Genomic DNA, 20,113 nt, shown 5'->3' with positions numbered 1-20,113 from the left:
TCAGCAACCGTATTGAGTTTCCTCCAGCTAAAGTGTAAATGTAATCCTTCACTTTAGCTACATATGTGGACTTTTTAGAGATCCATCCCTCCACTCCGTTCAATAAATTGAACAGTCATCATCAGATTGGGGCTTCTACGAAGTCTTTCACCCCCTGATCATAGCAATGAGCTACAGATGGAGTTTCCAACCCGCTAAGGCTTCAATTTAATCCTTCACCTCAGCAACCGTGTTGAGTTTCCTTTTAATCCTTCCCTTTAGCTACATACGTGGACTTTTTAGAGATCCATCCCTCCACTCCGTTCAATAAATTGAACAGTCATCATTATCATCAGATGGGCTTCACATATGTCCATCGCCCGGTCTAGTGCATAGAAATGAACTAAACCAAACATTTGCCGTGTTACAGTCTATCCGCCCATAAAGGGCTAGCTAAGGTATAGTGTGTGGCCTTTGGACATAAAATGAATAAAGTCCCCTTGATATGGAGTTTCGTCCGAGTCTCTTATGGAGTTTCGTCTGGTTCTCATAAACTTGTTTTGCATTTCCATTGTCATTCCCCGCACCACACTCACACACAGCAGCATCCACCAGTCACAAAATAAGAATACACTTTCATACACTTCAATAAAACTTGGCTCTACTGACTAACATCAGTAAGCTGACCAGACCAGTAAGTCCTTACTCTGAGGTTTTGCTTACAATTGCTTTCTCTGAGCAGTCCTTGATATCCTGATGCCAAGGGCACATCTTATCTTTAACTTTAACTCAAATACAAGATGTGCTAGGGAGGGAGATGCTACAGCTATTTAGGTCAGAGGGTTTGTGATGTGCTGTTTAAATAATTTATTTAAACTACTTTTGCTTGCTTGAGTGATTTGAGATGGGAGGGAGTTCCATGTTATCATTGCCTTGAATTTGTTTTGGCTTTAGGGACTATGAAGAGACCTTTAGTTGCATGCCTTGTGGAATATGAATGTCTTTCAGAGCTGTAAGTTAGTTGATTGAATAGATGTTTTGGAGTTTTTAACACATGAATATTTCTAACAAAATTGAGAAGTGATGCAGACAATGTCTCTTGTACTTTGAGCCAGGAAAGGTCAACATGCATTTAGTTGACATTAGCTCTCTTGGAACATTGCAGGGCAAGACATGCTGTTCTGTTTTGAGCCAGCTTTAGCTTTATTTTGTCTTTCTTTGCAGCACCTGACCATATTACTGGGCAATAGTCAAGATATGATACAACTACAGCCTGTATGACTTGTTTGGTTAGTTGTGGTGTTAAGAATGCTGAGCATCTCCTTATCACAGACAGGCCGCTCCCCATCTTGTCAACAATTGAATCAATATACATTGACCATGACCATTTACAGTCTAAGTTGACACCAAGAAGTTTAGTTTCCTCAACTTGTTCTATAGTCACATCTTTCATAACCAGAACCATCTTAGGTCTAGAGCTTAAAGGGATACTTTGGGATTTTGGCAATGAGGCCCTTTATCTACTTCCTCAGAGTCAGAGTTAGAGTTGCAGTGATTTCACTAGCTGTATCCGCTGATGTGTATAGGGTTGAATCATCAGCATACATAGACACACAGGCTTTGTTTAAGGCTAGAAAACAGTAACGGGCCTTGTGGAATTCCATACTTTACATGTATTACGTTAGAGAGGCTTCCATTGAAGAAATCCCTCTGAGTTCTATTAGATAGATAGCTTTTAATCCGCGATATGCGTGTAAAAGCATAACACATAAGTTTCTCCACTAACAGATTATGGTCAATAATATCAAAGGCTGGACTGCAATCTAACAGTACAGCTCCCACCATCTTCTTATTATCAATTTCTTTCAGCCAATCATCAGTAATTTGTGTCAGTGCAGTACATGTAGAATTCCCTTCTCTATAGGGATGCTGAAAGTCTGTTGTTAGTTTGTTCATAAATAAATAAATAACATTGTATCTGGTCAAAAACAAATTATTTCCAAATGTTTGCTAGAGCCAGCAGTAGACTTATTGATCTGCTGTTAGAACCAGAAAAGGGTGCTTTACCATTCTCGGGTAGCGGAATGACTTTAGCTTCCCACCAGGTAAGAGGTAGAGGTAGAGTACCTGAGGTAGAGTATCTTATGATAAGCTGTAGACCACACTATTTACCAAGAGAGTTTTCATCTATATTTTTCATAGCTGTCTATTTACCACCACAAACCAATGCTGGCATTAAGATTGCACTGAATGAGCTGTATAAGGCCATAAGTCAACAGGAAAACGCTCATCCAGAGGCAGCGCTCCTAGTGGCCGGGGACTTTAATGCAGGGAAACTTAAATCCGTTCTACCTAATTTCTACCAGCATGTTAAATGTGCAACCAGAGGAAAAAAAACTCTAGACCACCTTTACTCCACACACAGAGACGCATACAAAGCTCTCCCTCGCCCTCCATTTGGCAAATCTGACAAAAACTCTATCCTCCTGATTCCTGCTTATAAGCAAAAACTAAAGCTGGAAGCACCAGTGACTCGGTTAATAAAACACATTTACGTCATTTAGCAGACGCTCTTATCCAGAGCAATTAGGGTTAAGTGCCTTGCTCAAGGGCACATCGACAGATTTTTCACCTAGTCAGGTCGGGGATTAGAACCAGCGACCTTTTGGTTACTGGCACAATGCTCTTAACCACTAAGCTACCTGCCGCCCAAAAATGTGGTCAGATGACGCAGATGCTAAGCTACAGGACTGTTTTGCTAGCACAGACTGGAACATGTTCCGGGATTCTTCAGATAGCATTGAGGAGTACACCACATCAGTCACTGGCTTCATCAATAAGTGCATCGATGATGTCGTCCCCACAGTGACCGTACGTACATACCCCAACCAGAAACCATGGATTACAGGAAACATCCGCACTGAGCTAAAGGGTAGAGCTGCCGCTTTCAAGGAGCGGGACTCTAACCCGGACGCTTATAAGAAATCCCGCTATGCCCTCCGATGAACCATCAAACAGGCAAAGAGTCAATACAGGACTAAGATTGAATCGTACTACACCGGCTCTGACGCTCGTCGGATGTGGCAGGGCTTGAAAAATATTACAGACTACAAAGGGAAGCACAGCCGCGAGCTTCCCAGTGACACAAGCCTACCAGACGAGCTAAACCACTTCTATGCTCGCTTCGAGGCAAGCAACACTGAAGCATGCATGAGAGCACCAGCTGTTCTGGATGACTATGTGATCACGCTCTCCGTAGCCGATGTGAGTAAGACTTTTAAGCAGGTCAACATTCACAAGGGTCGCAGGGCCAGACGGATTACCAGGACGTGTACTCCGATCATGTGCTGACCAACTGGCAAGTGTCTTCACTGACATTTTCAACATGTCCCTGACTGAGTCTGTAATACCAACTTGTTTCAAGCAGACCACCATAGTCCCCGTGCCCAAGGACACTAAGATAACCTGCCTAAATGACTACCGACCCATAGCACTGACGTCTGTAGCCATGAAGTGTTTGAAAGGCTGGTCATGGCTCACATCAACACCATTATCCCAGAAACCCTAGACCCACTCCAATTTGCATACCGCCCCAACAGATCCACAGATGATGCAATCTCTATTGCACTTCACACTGCCCTTTCCCACCTGGACAAGTGGAACACCTACGTGAGAATGCTATTCATTGACTACAGCTCAGCATTCAACACCATAGTGCCCTCAAAGCTCATCACTAAGCTAAGGATCCTGGGACTAAACACCTCCCTCTGCAACTGGATCCTGGACTTCCTGACGGGCCGCCCCCAGGTGGTAAGGGTAGGTAACAACACATCTGCCACACTGATCCTCAACACAGGGGCCCCTCAGGGGTGTGTGCTCAGTCCCCTCCTGTACTCCCTGTTCACCCATGACTGCATGGCCAGGCACGACTCCAACACCATCATTAAGTTTTCCGACGACACAACAGTGCTAAGCTTGATCACCGACAACGATGAGACAGCCTATAGGGAGGAGGTCAGAGACCTGGCCGTGTGGTGCCAGGATAACAACCTCTCCCTCAACGTGACCAAGACAAAGGAGATGATTGTGGACTACAGGGAAAAAAAGAGGACTGAGCACGCCCCCATTCTCATCGACGGGGCTGTAGTGGAACAGGTTGAGAGCTTCAAGTTCCTTGGTGTCCACATCGCGAACGAACTATCATGGTCCAAACAAACCAAGACAGTCGTGAAGAGGGCACGACAAAGCCGATTCCCCCTCAGGAGACTGAAAAGATTTGGCATGGGTCCTCAGATCCTCAAAAAAAATTATACAGCTGCACCATCGAGAGCATCCTGACTGGTTGCATCACCGCCTGGCATGACAACTGCTTGGCCTCTGACCGCAAGGCACTACAGAGGGTAGTGCGTACGGCCCAGTACATCCCAAGCTTCCTGCCATCCAGGACCTCTATACCAGGCGGTGTCAGAGGAAGGCCCTCAATATTGTCAAAGACTCCAGCCAACCTAGTCATAGACTGTTCTCTCTGCTACCGCACGGCAAGCGGTACCGGAGTGCCAAGTCTAGGTCCAAAAGACTTCTCAACAACTTCTACCCCCAAGCCATAAGACTCCTGAACAGCTAATCATGGCTACCCAGACTATTTGCACTGCCCCCCCACCCCATCTTTTTACGCTGCAGCTACTCTGTTAATTATTTATGCATAGTCACTTTAACTCTACCCACATGTACATATTACTTCAACTACCTCAACTAGCCGGTGCCCCCGCACATTGACTCTGCACCGGTACCCCCCTGTATATATAGCCTCCCTACTGTTATTTTATTTTACTTCTGCTCTTTTTTTCTCAACACTTTTTTGTTGTTGTTTTATTTTACTTTTTTATTAAAAATAAATGCACTGTTGGTTAAGGGCTGTAAGTAAGCATTTCACTGTAATGTCTGCATCTGTTGTATTCGGCACATGTGGCCAATACAATTTGATTTGATTTGAGGTATGAAAATGGTTTTTCTCTCCAAGTTCATATTGAAGATGTGAGAAATAAGAGCGGCAACATATTCCGCTACTATCCTCAGTTGCTTTCCATCTAAGTTGTCAATACCAGGTGGTTTCTCATTATTGATGGCCAGCAACAATTTTTTCAACTCTTCCACGCTAAGTTTATGACATTTAAATGTACCTTGCTTTTCTTTCATAATTAAGTATTTTATGCATGAATATGATGGCTCACAGTTTGTTGTTGGCATTTCATTCCTGAATTTGCCCACAATGCCAATTAAGTAGTTGTTGATATAATTGACCACATCACAGGGTTTTGTGATGAATGAGCCATCTGATTCAATAAAATATGGTGTTGAAAGTCTTTCTGCCTATAATTTAATGTTCTCCAAAGCTTTTTTTCATAATATTTTATATATTTTATCATAGTTTCATAATACAGTTTCTTCTTCTTTTCGTTTAGTTTAGTCACATAATTTCTAAATTTACAGTAGGTTTGCCAATCAGATGTGCAACTAGACTTACTAGCCACTCCACTCTTTTTTTCAGTTCCTCATCAGTCCACGGCGCCTTAGCAGTTCTAACAGTCTGTTTCTTAATAGGTGCATGTTCATCAATAACTGGAAGGAGCAATTTCATAAATGTATTGCAACGTCTGGATGCTCACCATTACACACATTTGACCAAATCAATCTTCTTTACATCTTCAGCATAGGAATCACTACAAAAATGTGTATGATCTCTTAAACACTATTTTAGGCCCTGCCTTTGGAACTTTGGCTTTTCTGGATACAGCTATTATATTGTGGTCACTACATCCAATGGGTGTGTATGCATCTTTAGAACAAAGTTCTGCAGCATTACAAAAAATATAATCAATACACGTGGATGATATACAGTAGTTCCTGTACTGTTTGTAAACACCCTGGTAGCTTGATTAATAACCTGAAGCAGATTACAGGCATTGGTTACAGTAAGAAGTTTCTTCTTGAGAGGACAACTTGATGAAAACCTATATTTTTAGGTCACCCGGAAAATAGACCTCTCTGTTAACATCATATACACTATCAAGCATTGCACACATATTATCCGGATAATAAATGTTAGTACTTGGTGGCCAATAGCAGCACCCCAAAAGAAGAGGCTTTAGATGAGGCAGGTGAACCTGCAACCACAACACTAGAACAACCTTTGGCACGAGATGTTCTCTGAGCTTCACAGGACTTTGGCTCTGAACATACAGTGCATTTGGAAAGTATTCAGACCCCTTGACTTTTTCCACATTTTGCGTTACAGCCTTATTCTAAAATTGATTTATTTTTATAATCCCTCATCAATCTACACACAATACCACATAATGACGAAGCAAAAACAGGTTTAAAGATCTGAAATATCACATTTACATAAGTATTCAGACCCTTTACTCAGTACTTTGTTGAAGCACCTTTGGCAGAGATTACAGCCTTGAGTCTTCTTGGGTATGGGGCAACAAGCTTGGCACACCTATATTTGTGGAGTTTCTCCCATTCTTCTCTGCAGATCCTCTCAAGCTCTGTCAGGTTGGATGGGAAGCATCACCGCACAGCTATTTTCAGGTCTCTCCAGAAATGTTCGATTGGGTTCAAGTCCAGCCTCTGGCTGGGCCACTCAAAGACATTCAGAGACTTGTCCTGAAGCCACTCCTGCATTGTCTTGGCTGTGTGCTTAGGGTTGTTGTCCTGTTGGAAGGTGAACATTCGCCCCAGTCTGAGGTCCTGAGTGCTCTGGAGCAGGTTTTCATCAAGGATTTCTCTGTACTTTGCTCCGTTCATCTTTCCCTTGATCCTTACTAGTCTCCCAGTCCCTGCCGCTGAAAAACATCCCCACAGCATGATGCTGCCACCACCGTGCTTCACCGTAAGGATGGTGCCAGGTTTCCTCCAGGCGTGACGCTTGGCATTCAGGCCAAAGAGTTCAATCTTGGTTTCATCAGACCAGAGAATATTATTTCTCATGGTCTGAGAATCCTTTAGGTGACTTTTGGCAAACTCCAAGCGGGATGTCATGTGCCTTTTACTGAGGAGTCGCTTCCGTCTGGCCACTCTCCATAAAGGCTTGATTGGTGGAGTGCTGCAGTGATGGTTGTCCTTCTGGAAGGTTCTCCCATCTCCACAGAGGAACTCTGGACCTCTGTCAGAGTGACCATGGGGTTCTTGGTCACCTCCCTGACCAAGGCCCTTCTCCCACAATTGCTCAGTTTGGCCGGGCGGCCAGCTCTAGGAAGAGTCTTGGTGGTTCCAAACTTCTTCCATTTAAGAATGATGGAGGCCACTGTGTCCTTGGGGAACTTCAATGCTGCAGATATTTTTTGGTACCCTTCCTCAGATCTGTGCCTTGACACAATCCTGTCACGGAGCTCTATGGACAATTCCTTTGACCTCATGGCTTGGGTTTTGCTCTGATATGCACTGTCAACTGTGGGACCTTATATAGACAGGTGTGTGCCTTTCCAAATCATATCCAATCAATTGAATTTACCACAGGTGGACTCCAATCAAGTTGTAGAAACATCTCAAAGATGATTAATGGAAAAACAGGATGCAACTGAGCTCAATTTCAAGTCTCATAGCAAAGGGTCTGAATACTTATGTAAATAAGGTAATTCTGTTTTGAAAATTTATAAAACCTGTTTTCGCTTTGTCATTATTGGGTATTGTGTGTAGATTGATGAGGAAAAATATCTATTTAATCCATTTTAGAATAACGCTGTAACGTAACAAAATGTGGAAAAAGGGAAGGGGACTGAATACTTTCCGAATGGACTGTATACAGAGACACCGCCCCCATATTTATTATTGTCTCTTCTATGGATGTTATAACCCTGTATTGCTACTGCTGTGTTGTCAAATGAAGTATCTAAGTGAGTCTCAGTGATGGTTAATATACACTATATATACAAAAGTATGTGGACAACCCTTCAAATTAGTGGATTCGGCTATTTCAGTCACACACGACTTTCAACGTGGCACCGTCAAAGGATGTCACCTTTCCAACAAGTGAGTTCGTCAAATTTCTGCCCTGCTAGATTTGCCCCGGTCAACTGTAAGTGCTGTTATTGTAAAGTGGAAACGTATAGGAGCAACAACGGCTCAGCCGTGAAGTGGTAGGCCACACAGGCTCACAGAACGGGACCGCGGAGTGCTGAAGCGCGTAAAAATCGTCTGTCCTCGGTTGCAACACTCACTACCGAGTTCCAAACTGCCTCTGGAAGAAACTTCAGCACAATAACTGTTCGTCGGGAGCTTCATGAAATGGGTTCTCTGGAGTGATGAATCATGCTTCATCATCTGGCAGTACGACGGACAAATCTGTGTTTGGTGGATGTCAGGAGAAGGAGAACGCTACCTGCCCATATGCATAGTGCCAACTGTAAAGTTTGGTGGAGGAGGAATAATGGTCTGGGGCTGTTTTTTATGGTTCGGGTTAGGCCCCTTAGTTCGAGTTAAGTGAAATCTTAACGCTACAGCATACAATGACATTCTAGACGATTCTGTGCTTCAACTTTGTGGCAACAGTTTGGGGAAGGCCCTTTCCTGATCCAGCATGACAATGCCCCCGTGCACATAGCGAGGTCCATACAGAAATGGTTTGTTGAGATCGGTGTGGAAGAACTTGACTGGCCTGCACAAAGCCTAAACCTCAACCCCATTGAAAACCTTTGGGATGAATTGGAACGCCGACTGCGAACCAGGCCTAATCGCCCAACATCAGTGCCCAACCTCACTAATGCTCGTGGCTGAATGGAAGCAAGTCCCTGCAGCAATGTTCCAACATCTAGTGGAAAGCCTTCCCAGAACAGTGGAGGCTGTTATAACAGCAAAGGGGGGACCAACTCCATATTAATGCCCATGATTTTGGAATGGGATTTTCGACGAGCAGGTGTCCAGATACTTTGTAGTGTATGAATGCTACCTGAGGTTAGCAAGTTATTGATTTCATTAACCTTATTTCTTAGACTGCATATATTAATATGGACTATTTTTTGCCCTTTCCTGGGTATCTTATTAGAGATAGACATAATATGGGAAACCACAAACAAAGCATGCCGTCAATCAGGGTGCAGGGGTTAGGCTATGAACCCATCTGCTTGGTTCTCTCACCCCTTCCAGGCTTTTGGGTGGGAGTGAGGACAATGAGCCTGTCGTTACGGATGTAAGCAATGTCCCCACGCTCTCTGGCAGCTTTCATAGCTGGGATCAGTTTCAGAGTAGTCCTCGTTGAGGGATGTTGGTTCCTCTCAAGTTCTTGGCTCTCTCCATAACAGCCACCTTGTCTTTGTACCGCAGGAACTTTACCACTATCAACCTAGGTCTGTCACCTGGGCCAGAGATAGGTTTTCCAATCCTATGGTCGCACTCCACCTCACTCTTCTTATGATCTATCTGCAGCTTTTCATCAATAATCTTTCTCACTTTCTCCTCAGACTCTGTCCAGGTCTTGTGTGGAGACTGGGATTCCACCCACAACAATGTAATGTTGCCTTGATTGTTCTTCTTGGTACTCCTTTTTGCCTGTCATTATTAACATCGATCATACGATCTTGTTGCAAATCCACACATGGCTTCCACCACCATTTAAATGTAAGCATCAGGTGTCTCGTCTTACAGCCACATCCAGCCAAACATAGAGGATAAGCCATATGTAGCCGGAAAGTTAGTAGAAAGATAGCAGAACATTAGCACAACGTTAGCTGAAGATGATCAGTATTTACACGATAGGCTATACTCACTGAGGATGGGCCCAATCCTGTTAGCAGAGGGTTAGCAAAACATTAGCAGAATTTTAGCAGAAGGTTAACACAACTAGCAGAACTTTAGCGGAACATTAGAAGAATGTGAACACAACTAGCAGAAAATAAGCACAAGGTTAGCATAACATTATAGGAGAACATGAACAAAGATTCACTGTAACACAAGAGGTTCTACTCACTGTGGATGGAGCCAATCTTGTTGCTCATAGCGTAGCGGATCAGCTGGTTGCCCGAGTCGTACATGACGAAGATCTGGTCGACGCTGAGCTGCTGGGTAGGCTGCACGGCCCTGACCGCCTCGTCATGGGGACAGCTCTGGTAGGTGATGGTCTGATGCCACTGGTAGGTCTTGGTCTGGACGCTGCCGTCCGGTAGGCTCACAGTGTAGTCACGGTTGGAGGAGGAGGTGATCACTGAAGAAATGGAGTGTTACTACACTGAACATCCATATACAGTTGGTATCATAAGTATTCACCCCCCTTGGCTTTTTTTTCACAGTTTGTTGCGTTACAAAGTGGGATTGAAAAATATTTCATTTGGATTTGTTGTCATTGATCTAGACAAAATAGTCCATAATGTCAAAGTGAAAAGAAAATTCAACAAATGTTTTCAAATTAATACAAATTCTATAACTAGAATATAGTTGTTGCATTAACATTTAGGCAAGCCTAAATTAGTTCAGGAGTCAAATTTGTTGACATTAATATTTTATGACTACCCCTTCCTCTCTCCCCCATACATACAATATCTGTAAGGTCCCACAGTCAAGTGTTGAATTTCCAGCACAGATTCAACTACAAAGACCAGATAGCTTTTCCAAAGCCTTATAAAGAAGGGCAGTGATTGGTAGATGGGTCACAATAACAAATCAGACATTGAATATCTCTTTAAGCATGGTCTAGTTAATAATTATGCTGTGGATGATGTATTGAACCACCCAGACACATCAAACATACAGTCGTCCTTCTGAACTTAGCTGCAGGACAGGAAGGAAACTGCTCATGGATAGTCCAAAACATGTATCCTGTATGCAATCTGGCAAAAAAAAACTACTGCAATAAAAGCACGCAAAGGAATATACTTTTTGGCCTAAATGGAAAGCCTTATGTTTGGGGCAAATCCAACACAACACATCACTGAGTAATTGCCTCCTTATTGTCAAGCATAGTGGTAGCTGCATCATGGTATGGGTATGCTTGAGGCAAAGACTGTGGAGTTTTTCAGGATAAATAGAAACAGGATGGAGCTAATCACAGGCAAAATCCTAGAGGAGACCAAATCTACACTGGAGTTGCTTACCAAGTTACAGTTTTGACTTAAATCTGCTTGAAAATCTATGGCAAGACTTGAATATTTCTGTCTAGCCATGATCCAACACCTTGACAGAGCTTGAATAATTTAAAAAAGAATAATGGGCAAATATTGCACAATCCAGGTGTGCAGAGCTCTTAGAGCATTTACCCAAGAAGACTCGCAGCTGTAATTGCTGCCAAAAGTGTTTCTAAGACTATGTGTCTCATGAAAAGAATAGGATAGACTTCTATCTGGTCGCACGTAAGAGCACTTTGACTAATAACAACATTGGGATGAATGCTGAACTTTCTTATGTGATTTGATGTACTACAAACTGTGACAGTGTCGAGTTCCAGGATTGGGGTCAATTCCATTTAAACTCAGGACATCAAAATAATTTTAGTTTACTTCCTGAATTGACTCAATTGAAATGGAATTGACCCCAAGTCTGCATTCCAAGTTATATTGGTGTGGTCATAACTTACGGTTGCTGCCATATTGGTAGATCTCCTTGTAGGGGTCGATCTGGACAGTGGAGCCGCGGGGGACCTCGGGGAGACGGCCCTTCAGATCGGTGCTCACCACCAGGTGGTCGTGCTCGTCGATGCCCTTGAACTCCTGCTTGATAGTCAGCCTCTCGTTGCCCGGTAAGAAGGTCACCTCGGCCTGCCTGGAGAACACGCCACCTGGAGGGGGAGCAGGGGGGTTGAGGGTGTTTGTGTGCGTGTGTGTGTGTGAGCAGAGATGGGGTGGGAGAAGGAAAGAGAGAGACAACTAAATCTTTGCTTATTTGAGCTGTTCTTGCCATAATATGGACATGGTATTTTACCAAATTGGGCTATCTTCTGTATACCCCCCTTACCTTGTCACAACACAACTGATTGGCTCAAACGCATTAAGAAGGAAAGAAATTCCACAAATTCCAGGTGACTATCTCATGAAGCTGGTTGAGAGAATGCCAAGAGTGTGCAAAGCTGTTATCAAGGCAAAGGGTGGCTATTTGAATAATCTCAAATATAAATAATTCCATATGTGTTATTTCATAGTTTTGATGTCTTCACTATTATTCTACAATGTAGAAAATAGTAAAAATAAAGAAAAACCCTTGAATGAGTAGGTGTGTCAAAACTTTTGACCGGTAGTGTATGTGAAATGTCCAAAAAAAGGTATGCTTTAAATGCCAGGATGTCATACTCATTTCGGCTTTTAATCTAGTAGAATTCGCTGCACACTATTGAGGAATAGAATCGTCTTTCGAGACCAACGTGTGTTTGACAACAGCTGATAATCAGCTGAGGGGACACACTGTACCAAAATGAACGAATGGCGGGAATCAATGCAATTGTGCATTAGATTACACATTCTCAGTATGGATGAGCCTAGTATGCTGATATTTGTTGCTTACTGCATTCGTTTTTACTAAACAGTATGCTCTTAATAGTATGTAGTACTATTAATACACAGTATGCAGTTTAAGTAAGTAGTAGGCATGTCACACCCTGGTTCTGGGACTCATTATGTTGAGCCAGGGTGTGTGCATTCTATGTGTTTATTTCTATGTTGGTAGTTCTGTTGTGTCTATTTCTAGGTTGTTGTATGTTTGTATTGAGTGACTCCCAATCGGAGGTAACGAGTGTCAGCTGTTGGCTCGTTATCTCTGATTGGGAGCCATATTTATACTGTGTGTTTTCACCTTGGGGTTGTGGGTTTTTGTTCCATGTTCAGTCATTGTCACTGTGGACTTCACTATCGTCATTTGTTTTGTTGTTTCGTGGTTGCTTTGATTTAATAAAGTCAACATGTTCGCTAAACACGCTGCGCCTTGGTCCGCTTCCTTAGACGATCGTGACAGAAAAACCCACCACAAAAGGACCAAGCAGCGTGTCCAGGAGCAAGGTGATTGGACATGGGAGGAAGCGCCGGGAAAGGAGATCGAGAGGCTGGCGATGGCCCAGGTGGGCAAATCGTGGTCCTGGGAGGACATGCTCGGGGGCAAGGGACCTTGGGGGAGGATCAAGGCCCTGGCGAGAGAGGAGCAACGGCGTCAGCAGGGCCATCGTCGGAAGGACGAGAGGCAACCCCAAGAAATTTTTAGGGGGGGGCACACGGCATGGACGACGGAGGCAAAGATGGGGCGAATCCAGGAGGCCACCAGGCCAGGGGTACACCGCCCTGTACGTCCTGTGCGGATGCCTCACACAGAGTGTGTGAGGGTAGGCATTCAGCCAGGACGGGTGGTGGCCGCTGTTCACTCCAGGCCTCCTATCCGTCTCCACAGCCCGGTCCGGCCTGTTCCTGCCACCCGCACCAAGTCTACGGTGTGCGTCGACAGCCCAGTCCGGCCCGTTCCTGCTCCCCGCACCAAGTCTAAGGTGTGCGTCGACAGCCCTGCCCGACCTGTTCCTGCTCCCCGCACCAAGGCTACGGTGTGCGTCGACAGCCCTGCCCGGCCTGTTCCTGCTCTACGCACCAAGGCTACGGTGTGCGTCGACAGCCCTGTCCGGCCCAGTCCTGCTCCCCGCACCAAGTCTACGGTGCGCGTCGACAGCCCTGCCCGGCCTGTTCCTGCTCTACGCACCAAGGCTACGGTGTGCGTCGACAGCCCTGCCCGGCCTGTTCCTGCTCTACGCACCAAGGCTACGGTGTGCGTCGACAGCCCTGCCCGGCCTGTTCCTGCTCTACGCACCAAGTCTACGGTGTGCGTCGACAGCCCTGCCCGGCCTGTTCCTGCTCTACGCACCAAGGCTACGGTGTGCGTCGACAGCCCTGCCCGGCCTGTTCCTGCTCTACGCACCAAGGCTACGGTGTGCGTCGACAGCCCTGCCCGGCCTGTTCCTGCTCTACGCACCAAGTCTACGGTGTGCGTCGACAGCCCTGTCCGGCCCAGTCCTGCTCCCCGCACCAAGTCTACGGTGCGCGTCGCCAGCCCGACCCGGCCTGTTCCTGCCACCCGCACCAAGTCTACGGTGTGCGTCGCCAGCCCGACCCGGCCTGTTCCTGCCACCCGCACCAAGCCTACGGTGCGCGTCGCCAGCCCGGTCCGGCCTGTTCCTGCCACTCGCACTAAGCCAGGGGTGCGAGTCGTCAGCCTGGTAAGGCCCGTTCCTCCTCCACGCACCAAGCCTACGGGGTGCGTCGTCAGCCCTGTCCGGCTCGTTCCTGCCCTCCGCACCAGGTCTGTGGTGCGCGTCGCCAGCCCATTCCGGTCCATTCCTGTTCCACGCACCAAGCCAGGGGCGCGTGTCGTCAGTCCGGCTCCGGCCAGCGGGGCTAGACAGGACCAGGGGTACTGTGGGGGGTGTATCGGAGGGTGGTGGTCTAGGCCGGAGCCAGAACCGCCACCGAGGAGGTATGCCCGCCCAGCCCTCCCCTGTTTGGGGTTTTTGAGGCGCGGTCGCAGTCCGCGCCTTTAGGGGGGGGTACTGTCACACCCTGGTTCTGGGACTCATTATGTTGAGCCAGGGTGTGTGCATTCTATGTGTTTATTTCTATGTTGGTAGTTCTGTTGTGTCTATTTCTAGGTTGTTGTATGTTTGTATTGAGTGACTCCCAATCGGAGGTAACGAGTGTCAGCTGTTGGCTCGTTGTCTCTGATTGGGAGCCATATTTATACTGTGTGTTTTCACCTTGGGGTTGTGGGTTTTTGTTCCATGTTCAGTCATTGTCACTGTGGACTTCACTATCGTCATTTGTTTTGTTGGTTTCGTGGTTGCTTTGATTTAATAAAGTCAACATGTTCGCTAAACACGCTGCGCCTTGGTCCGCTTCCTTAGACGATCGTGACAAGGCAAGCCAGATTTCGGACATGGCCTCTGACTATACAAAAAATATGTAATTCAAAGAGAGCAAATAAATCAAGCTAATTAAACTTAACTTGAAAAAATGTTGACCTAAGCAGCAATCCCACAGCGGTCATTCACACCTCAATCTTTGAAGGACATCTCATTAGACCACAGCAAACAAAGCCCCAAGCCCCAGGCGCCTTTGCTACAATGGAAGGAGCAGTAAAACCAAATGCAACCCAATACACATGAGAAAAGCCAAATGTATTCAAATCAACTGCTGCCTTCTTAATGACACTATGGCACTTTCTCAACTGTTTTTCCTTGATTCCTTGATGATTCGTCGCCTCTTTCTCCAAACGCATTTTAGCAGAAGATCAGAGTTCTCTTCTCATGGACATTCTCGGGGGCAAGGAAGTCTTGAGAAAGACGCTATGAATCAAGGAAGCGAGGAATCACTTTTGTGATTCACCCAATGTCAGCTCATACTTTAAAACAACTCTTAATGACACAACAATGTGCAAAACAATCGGTGACCAGCTCTTACCGATGACGCTGAAGCCGTTCTCGTAGCCGGGCTGCTCCAGAGCGAAGGTCCAGCCGATGACCCCTCCCAGGGAAGAGAGGGGCTGCAGGGAGGGTCCCAGGCCGGCCGGGATGGTGCTGATGGCCACGTAGGCGCGGCCATCGTTGGCCACCACGTACGAGTGCAGGTCGTTGTTGGAAAACTCCAGCGGCGAGGGCGAGTTGCCCACGAACACCCGGCCATTCACTTTGCCGTTCATCCGCTGGGGCTTACCTGCGTGTGGAATGTGAGGAACTTAACTTAATTAGATTTTAATTAATGTAACTTAAAATGTAACTGATGTGTGACTGTGTGTCAAGAATTATCAGGTTTTCAATTGATTTTTCATTTTAAAACTTGATTTCACATATTTCATTAATGAATGTAGCAAGCTAACCCTAACCCTTATTACACAAATACTGTATGTATATGGGTTATGGGGTTACTACTACCTTCAGCCACACAATCCTTGCCGTTGCCATAGAAACCAGGCCTACAGTGGCAGCAGTAGCCATTGGTGTAGTCCTTACAGTCGGCGAAGGACGAGCACTTCTGCCTGTTACTGGTGCATGTTTCAGAATTGTACGCAAACACTGCCGAAAAGAAGACAAACCACATTCTTAGAAAAAATACAACTTTAGAAAAAAAGGTGCTATCTATTACCTAAAAGGGTTATCTGGCTGTCCCCATAGGAGAACCCTTTGAAGAACCCTACATGAAACCCAAAAGGGTTCTACCTGGAACCAAAAAGGGTTCTAATTAGAATCAAAAATGATTATTCTATGGGGACAGTCAAAGAATCCTTTTGGAACCCTTTTTTTCTAAGAGTGTAATTTCATTGGCGCTCTTGTTTGTTACAAAATACTTTAGCAGGCCGGTTAAACAAAGCAGCATGGCTCAAAACAAAGCAGCACGCCTTGCCCTAACTGCACACACAGAACTAACAACAACATGCATGATAGTCTTTCATGGTTGAGGGTTGAGGAGAAATGGACAACTTCTGTTCTAGTCTTTTTAAGAAACGTGTGTGTTGAAAATGCCTAACTACTTGTATAATCTATTTGCATCCACTTCAAAACAGACATACATACCCCACCAGACACACCACTATGGGTTTCTTCACAGTACCCAAACCAAAAACAGATTTAATGCATCGCTCAGTTATGTATAGAGCCACGTCATCGTGGAATGCTCTGCCTCCAAAGTTTACTCAGGCAAAAAGCAAGTTTAGCTTTAAAAAACGGATGTAAAAAAATATTTTATCACAGCGCCTCTCCTCTTTCTAAAGATCTAATTTAACTGTACTGTATATAAAAATATGAATATGTATATATGAATAGTGTGTAAATAGTATTTTTGTTGTCTCTTGGTGTGTTTCTTATATATAACTTTTTTTGAATTTAATGTAATATCTTATGTTGTTCTTGTCTATAACTGTTCGGTACTTTGTCATGTATTTGGACGTTTTATGTGGACAACAGGAAGAGTAGCTGCTGCATGTGCAGTAGCTAATGCAGATCCTTATAAACTAAACTAAACCAATGTTTCTCTCATGGCAATCTTGACTAGAATTCTATTTCCGTCCACAATTTTCAGACACAGATTCAATTGTTGTTGTTTCTTTCATGGCTTACCATCAACATCAAGGTCATCATCTTCGTCCACGACCACCACCTGTGGGGTTTGGGGCTGGTAGCGGGGTGGCTGCGGCTGGACCGTCTCAGGGTATCTGGGCTGGACCGTCTCAGGGTATCTGGGCTGGACCGTCTCAGGGTATCTGGGCTGGACCGTCCCAGGGTATCTGGGCTGGACCGTCTCAGGGTATCTGGACTGAGGCGGCTCAGGGACAACAGGGTATCTGGGCTGGTACTGGACCGTGTGGACAGTTGGGGGCAGCTCCGGCTCAGGTGTCTCCTCTTCCTCCTCGCGCTCATAGGGAGGGAATTCAATCTCCTGTTGTTCTCCAGTGTTTCTGGGTGGAAACTCTGGCACCGGCTCCACCTGCCCACCTGCCACGCCCTCCTCCGGGGACAGGTTGGTGACCTGGCCTGGGGTGATGGAGGAGAAGAACGGGGAGGTGCCGATCTCGTACACCCATACACCACGCCTGCCTGAGTTGGTCTCCCTAGCGGAAGACAGAATGGATCATTATGAGACCTACCTCTATGAAGAAGCTTTATGCATATGTCAGGTTATATGTAATCATTACATAATTATCATAATGCCATGTAACTATGCAAATACTAGGTCAAAACATAATGACAGAAGCATAACCAAGTTTTCTATGAACATGACTTAGTAAGCCTATGTAAAGAACTTGCAGCATCTGGAAGCGCACTATAGAAATCCAATCAATCAACCAATCAATCAACCAACCCAACCAACCAACCCACCCACCAACCAACATACTCGGAGAGCTGTCTGACGGACGCCTCGTCGTCGGAGGCGATGCGGTAGTAGGACCCCTGGCTGCTGCTCCAGCTGAACCAGCCCTGGACCAGGCCCTGGCTGAAACCGGCGTGGACTGGCTCGCTCTGGCCCGCCACAGGCGTGGAGATGTACTGCAGCCCCTCCTTGGGGTAGAACAAGATGGCGTAGGAGGCGGACGCCATGGACGCCACCACCAGCTGGAATGTGTTTCTCTACATTGTAGAAAGAAGAAATAGAAGAGGGAAACTCTTACTTCTTTAGTGCACTACCTTTGGCCTTGAGTTTGGCTTGGTAGAGTGAACTGAATATGGAACAAAACAATCTATGTAGCCCACCACAAAAACTGCAAACAGGTAACACAGTTGGAAGGACTATGTAACCATGAGTATCATCACTCTAATTATACTGTACCTGCATACCTGTAACTACATTGTAAAATGTATGGGTTTTAGGCAACTTCATATTAGGTGGATAGAAAAGATGGTGTAAAATTATAATTTCAACTGCTATCTATATCAATGTGGCATTAAAACAAGTTTATCAACAGTTCAATATATCCAATGACATTTTTAAAAAGACTTGAAAATGACCCCTATCTAGGCCAAGCTATGAGGGTCCTCCTTACCTTTCTGTCCAGCCCATCTCCTCGACCAGGCGCGCCGTGGGCCGCCACATTCTCCCATGTGATGATTAAGGCGTGGGTGGGCTCGATCTCGTCGTCCTGAGGGAATGCCTGGCTGATATGGTCAGTGGTCCGGAGAAGCACAGAAGGCCTGCTGTCCTGTCGGTAGTACACCTTCCCCACTCCGTCGCTGTTGTCCAGATCTCCGAGGAAAGCCGCTATCATTCCGAAGCTGGCAGGCATCTTTCCCAGGTACTCAGACTCAACCTTAGGTTCTTCTACTGCCAGAAATCCATTGGTGTTGATCTGGGATTGGAATATCACAAACGTGTTATCATCAGCAAAGACATGGATGATCATTTACAGCCTACAGTTCAAATAGCTTTTTGGATAATTATGTTTTTGAACCACAATGTGGTTGTCATAATTGTCAATGTCCATGATACAATCAGCGATCCTGTCACTTTTTACCCAACAGCTGCTGTGAATGACCAGCTGACAGCATGGCATTTGTGGGGTTCAGAAATCAAATGTTATCATGATGACTTCAACTAGAATTGAAATCTTAGGAATTTTGACAATGGTAAGGTAATGTAGCTTTGAAAACATGCTCAAGAGAACCCTCTCCTGCTGCAAACTCGTTTAAGTAAATATCCGGTTTTACAGCACGGTCAGGGTCCTCGCGAAAATAGTTGCCCAGTAAATCTTAACATGCCATGACCCCTCCTTCACATAAGTTAAGGCTTCCTCCCCTCCCCCCAGGGAAAATGGGGTATCTCTCTCACCCTATTGTGAAAGATGTCTGAGGTTCCCCCTACTGATCTAGGATCAGTTTATCCTAGAGCAGACCTTATAAATGTGATATGGTTCCCCTACTGATCTAGGAACAGTTCACCCTTGACAAGGCCTGACTGCCTTATTTATACACTACATGACCAAAAGCATGTGGACACCTGCTCGTCGAACATCTCATTCCAAAATCATGGGCATTAATATGGAGTTGGTCCGCCCTTTGCTGCTATAACAGCCTCCACTCTTCTGGGAAGGCATTCCACTAGATGGAACATTGCTGTGGGGATTTGCTTCCAGTCAGCCACAAGAGCATTAGTGAGGTCGGGCACTGATGTTGGGCGAATAGGCCTGGCTCGCAGTCGGCGTTCCAATTCATCCCAAAGGTGTTAAATGGGGTTGAGGTCAGGGCTGGCCAGTCAAGTTCTTCCACACCGATCTCGACAACCATTTCTGTATAGACCTCGTTTTGTGCATAGGGCATTGTCATGCTGAAACAGGAAAGGGCCTGTTGCAACAAAGTTGGAAGCAAAGAATCATTTAGAAAGTCATTGTATGCTGTAGTTTTAAGATTTCCATTCACTGCATTCCATAGATTAGGCACTAATTTATTTATTTCAATTGACAGATTTCCTTAAATTAACCTTAACTCAGTGAAATCTTTGAAATTGTTGCATGTTGCATTTATATTTTTGTTCAGTGTAGTTACCTGTCAAAAATTTTTATCAGTAACATAACTTTTGGATTACCCAAACTCAGTAATGTAATGTGATTACTTTCAGTTACTTTTAGATTACTTTCCCCTTAAGAGGCGCAGGTTAGTAGCTGGCACAGCCACAAACCCTTACCAAAAAAAAAGGCTTCC

The 20,113-nt window shown here is 45.3% G+C and overlaps 1 protein-coding gene across 1 annotated transcript in view; it reads right to left on the bottom strand.

Moving 5' to 3' along the window:
• LOC311113725 (nidogen-1-like) overlaps nucleotides 1-20,113 on the bottom strand; it is a gene marked incomplete at its 5' end in the record, with an annotated part of 59,443 nt that overhangs the window by 22,083 nt on the left and 17,247 nt on the right. The window contains 7 exons of the mRNA XM_084157032.1: nucleotides 9,947-10,180; nucleotides 11,546-11,746; nucleotides 15,390-15,641; nucleotides 15,860-16,000; nucleotides 17,042-17,532; nucleotides 17,817-18,049; nucleotides 18,463-18,765. Of these exons, the coding sequence (XP_084013158.1) occupies nucleotides 9,947-10,180; nucleotides 11,546-11,746; nucleotides 15,390-15,641; nucleotides 15,860-16,000; nucleotides 17,042-17,532; nucleotides 17,817-18,049; nucleotides 18,463-18,765 (1,855 nt within the window). The remainder of the gene's footprint in view (nucleotides 1-9,946; nucleotides 10,181-11,545; nucleotides 11,747-15,389; nucleotides 15,642-15,859; nucleotides 16,001-17,041; nucleotides 17,533-17,816; nucleotides 18,050-18,462; nucleotides 18,766-20,113) is intronic.

The sequence above is a fragment of the Coregonus lavaretus genome, assembly GCF_964263955.1.
Source record: "Coregonus lavaretus genome assembly, chromosome: 40".
NCBI lineage: Eukaryota > Metazoa > Chordata > Actinopteri > Salmoniformes > Salmonidae > Coregonus > Coregonus lavaretus.
This window is presented reverse-complemented; position numbering and strand designations above follow the sequence as displayed.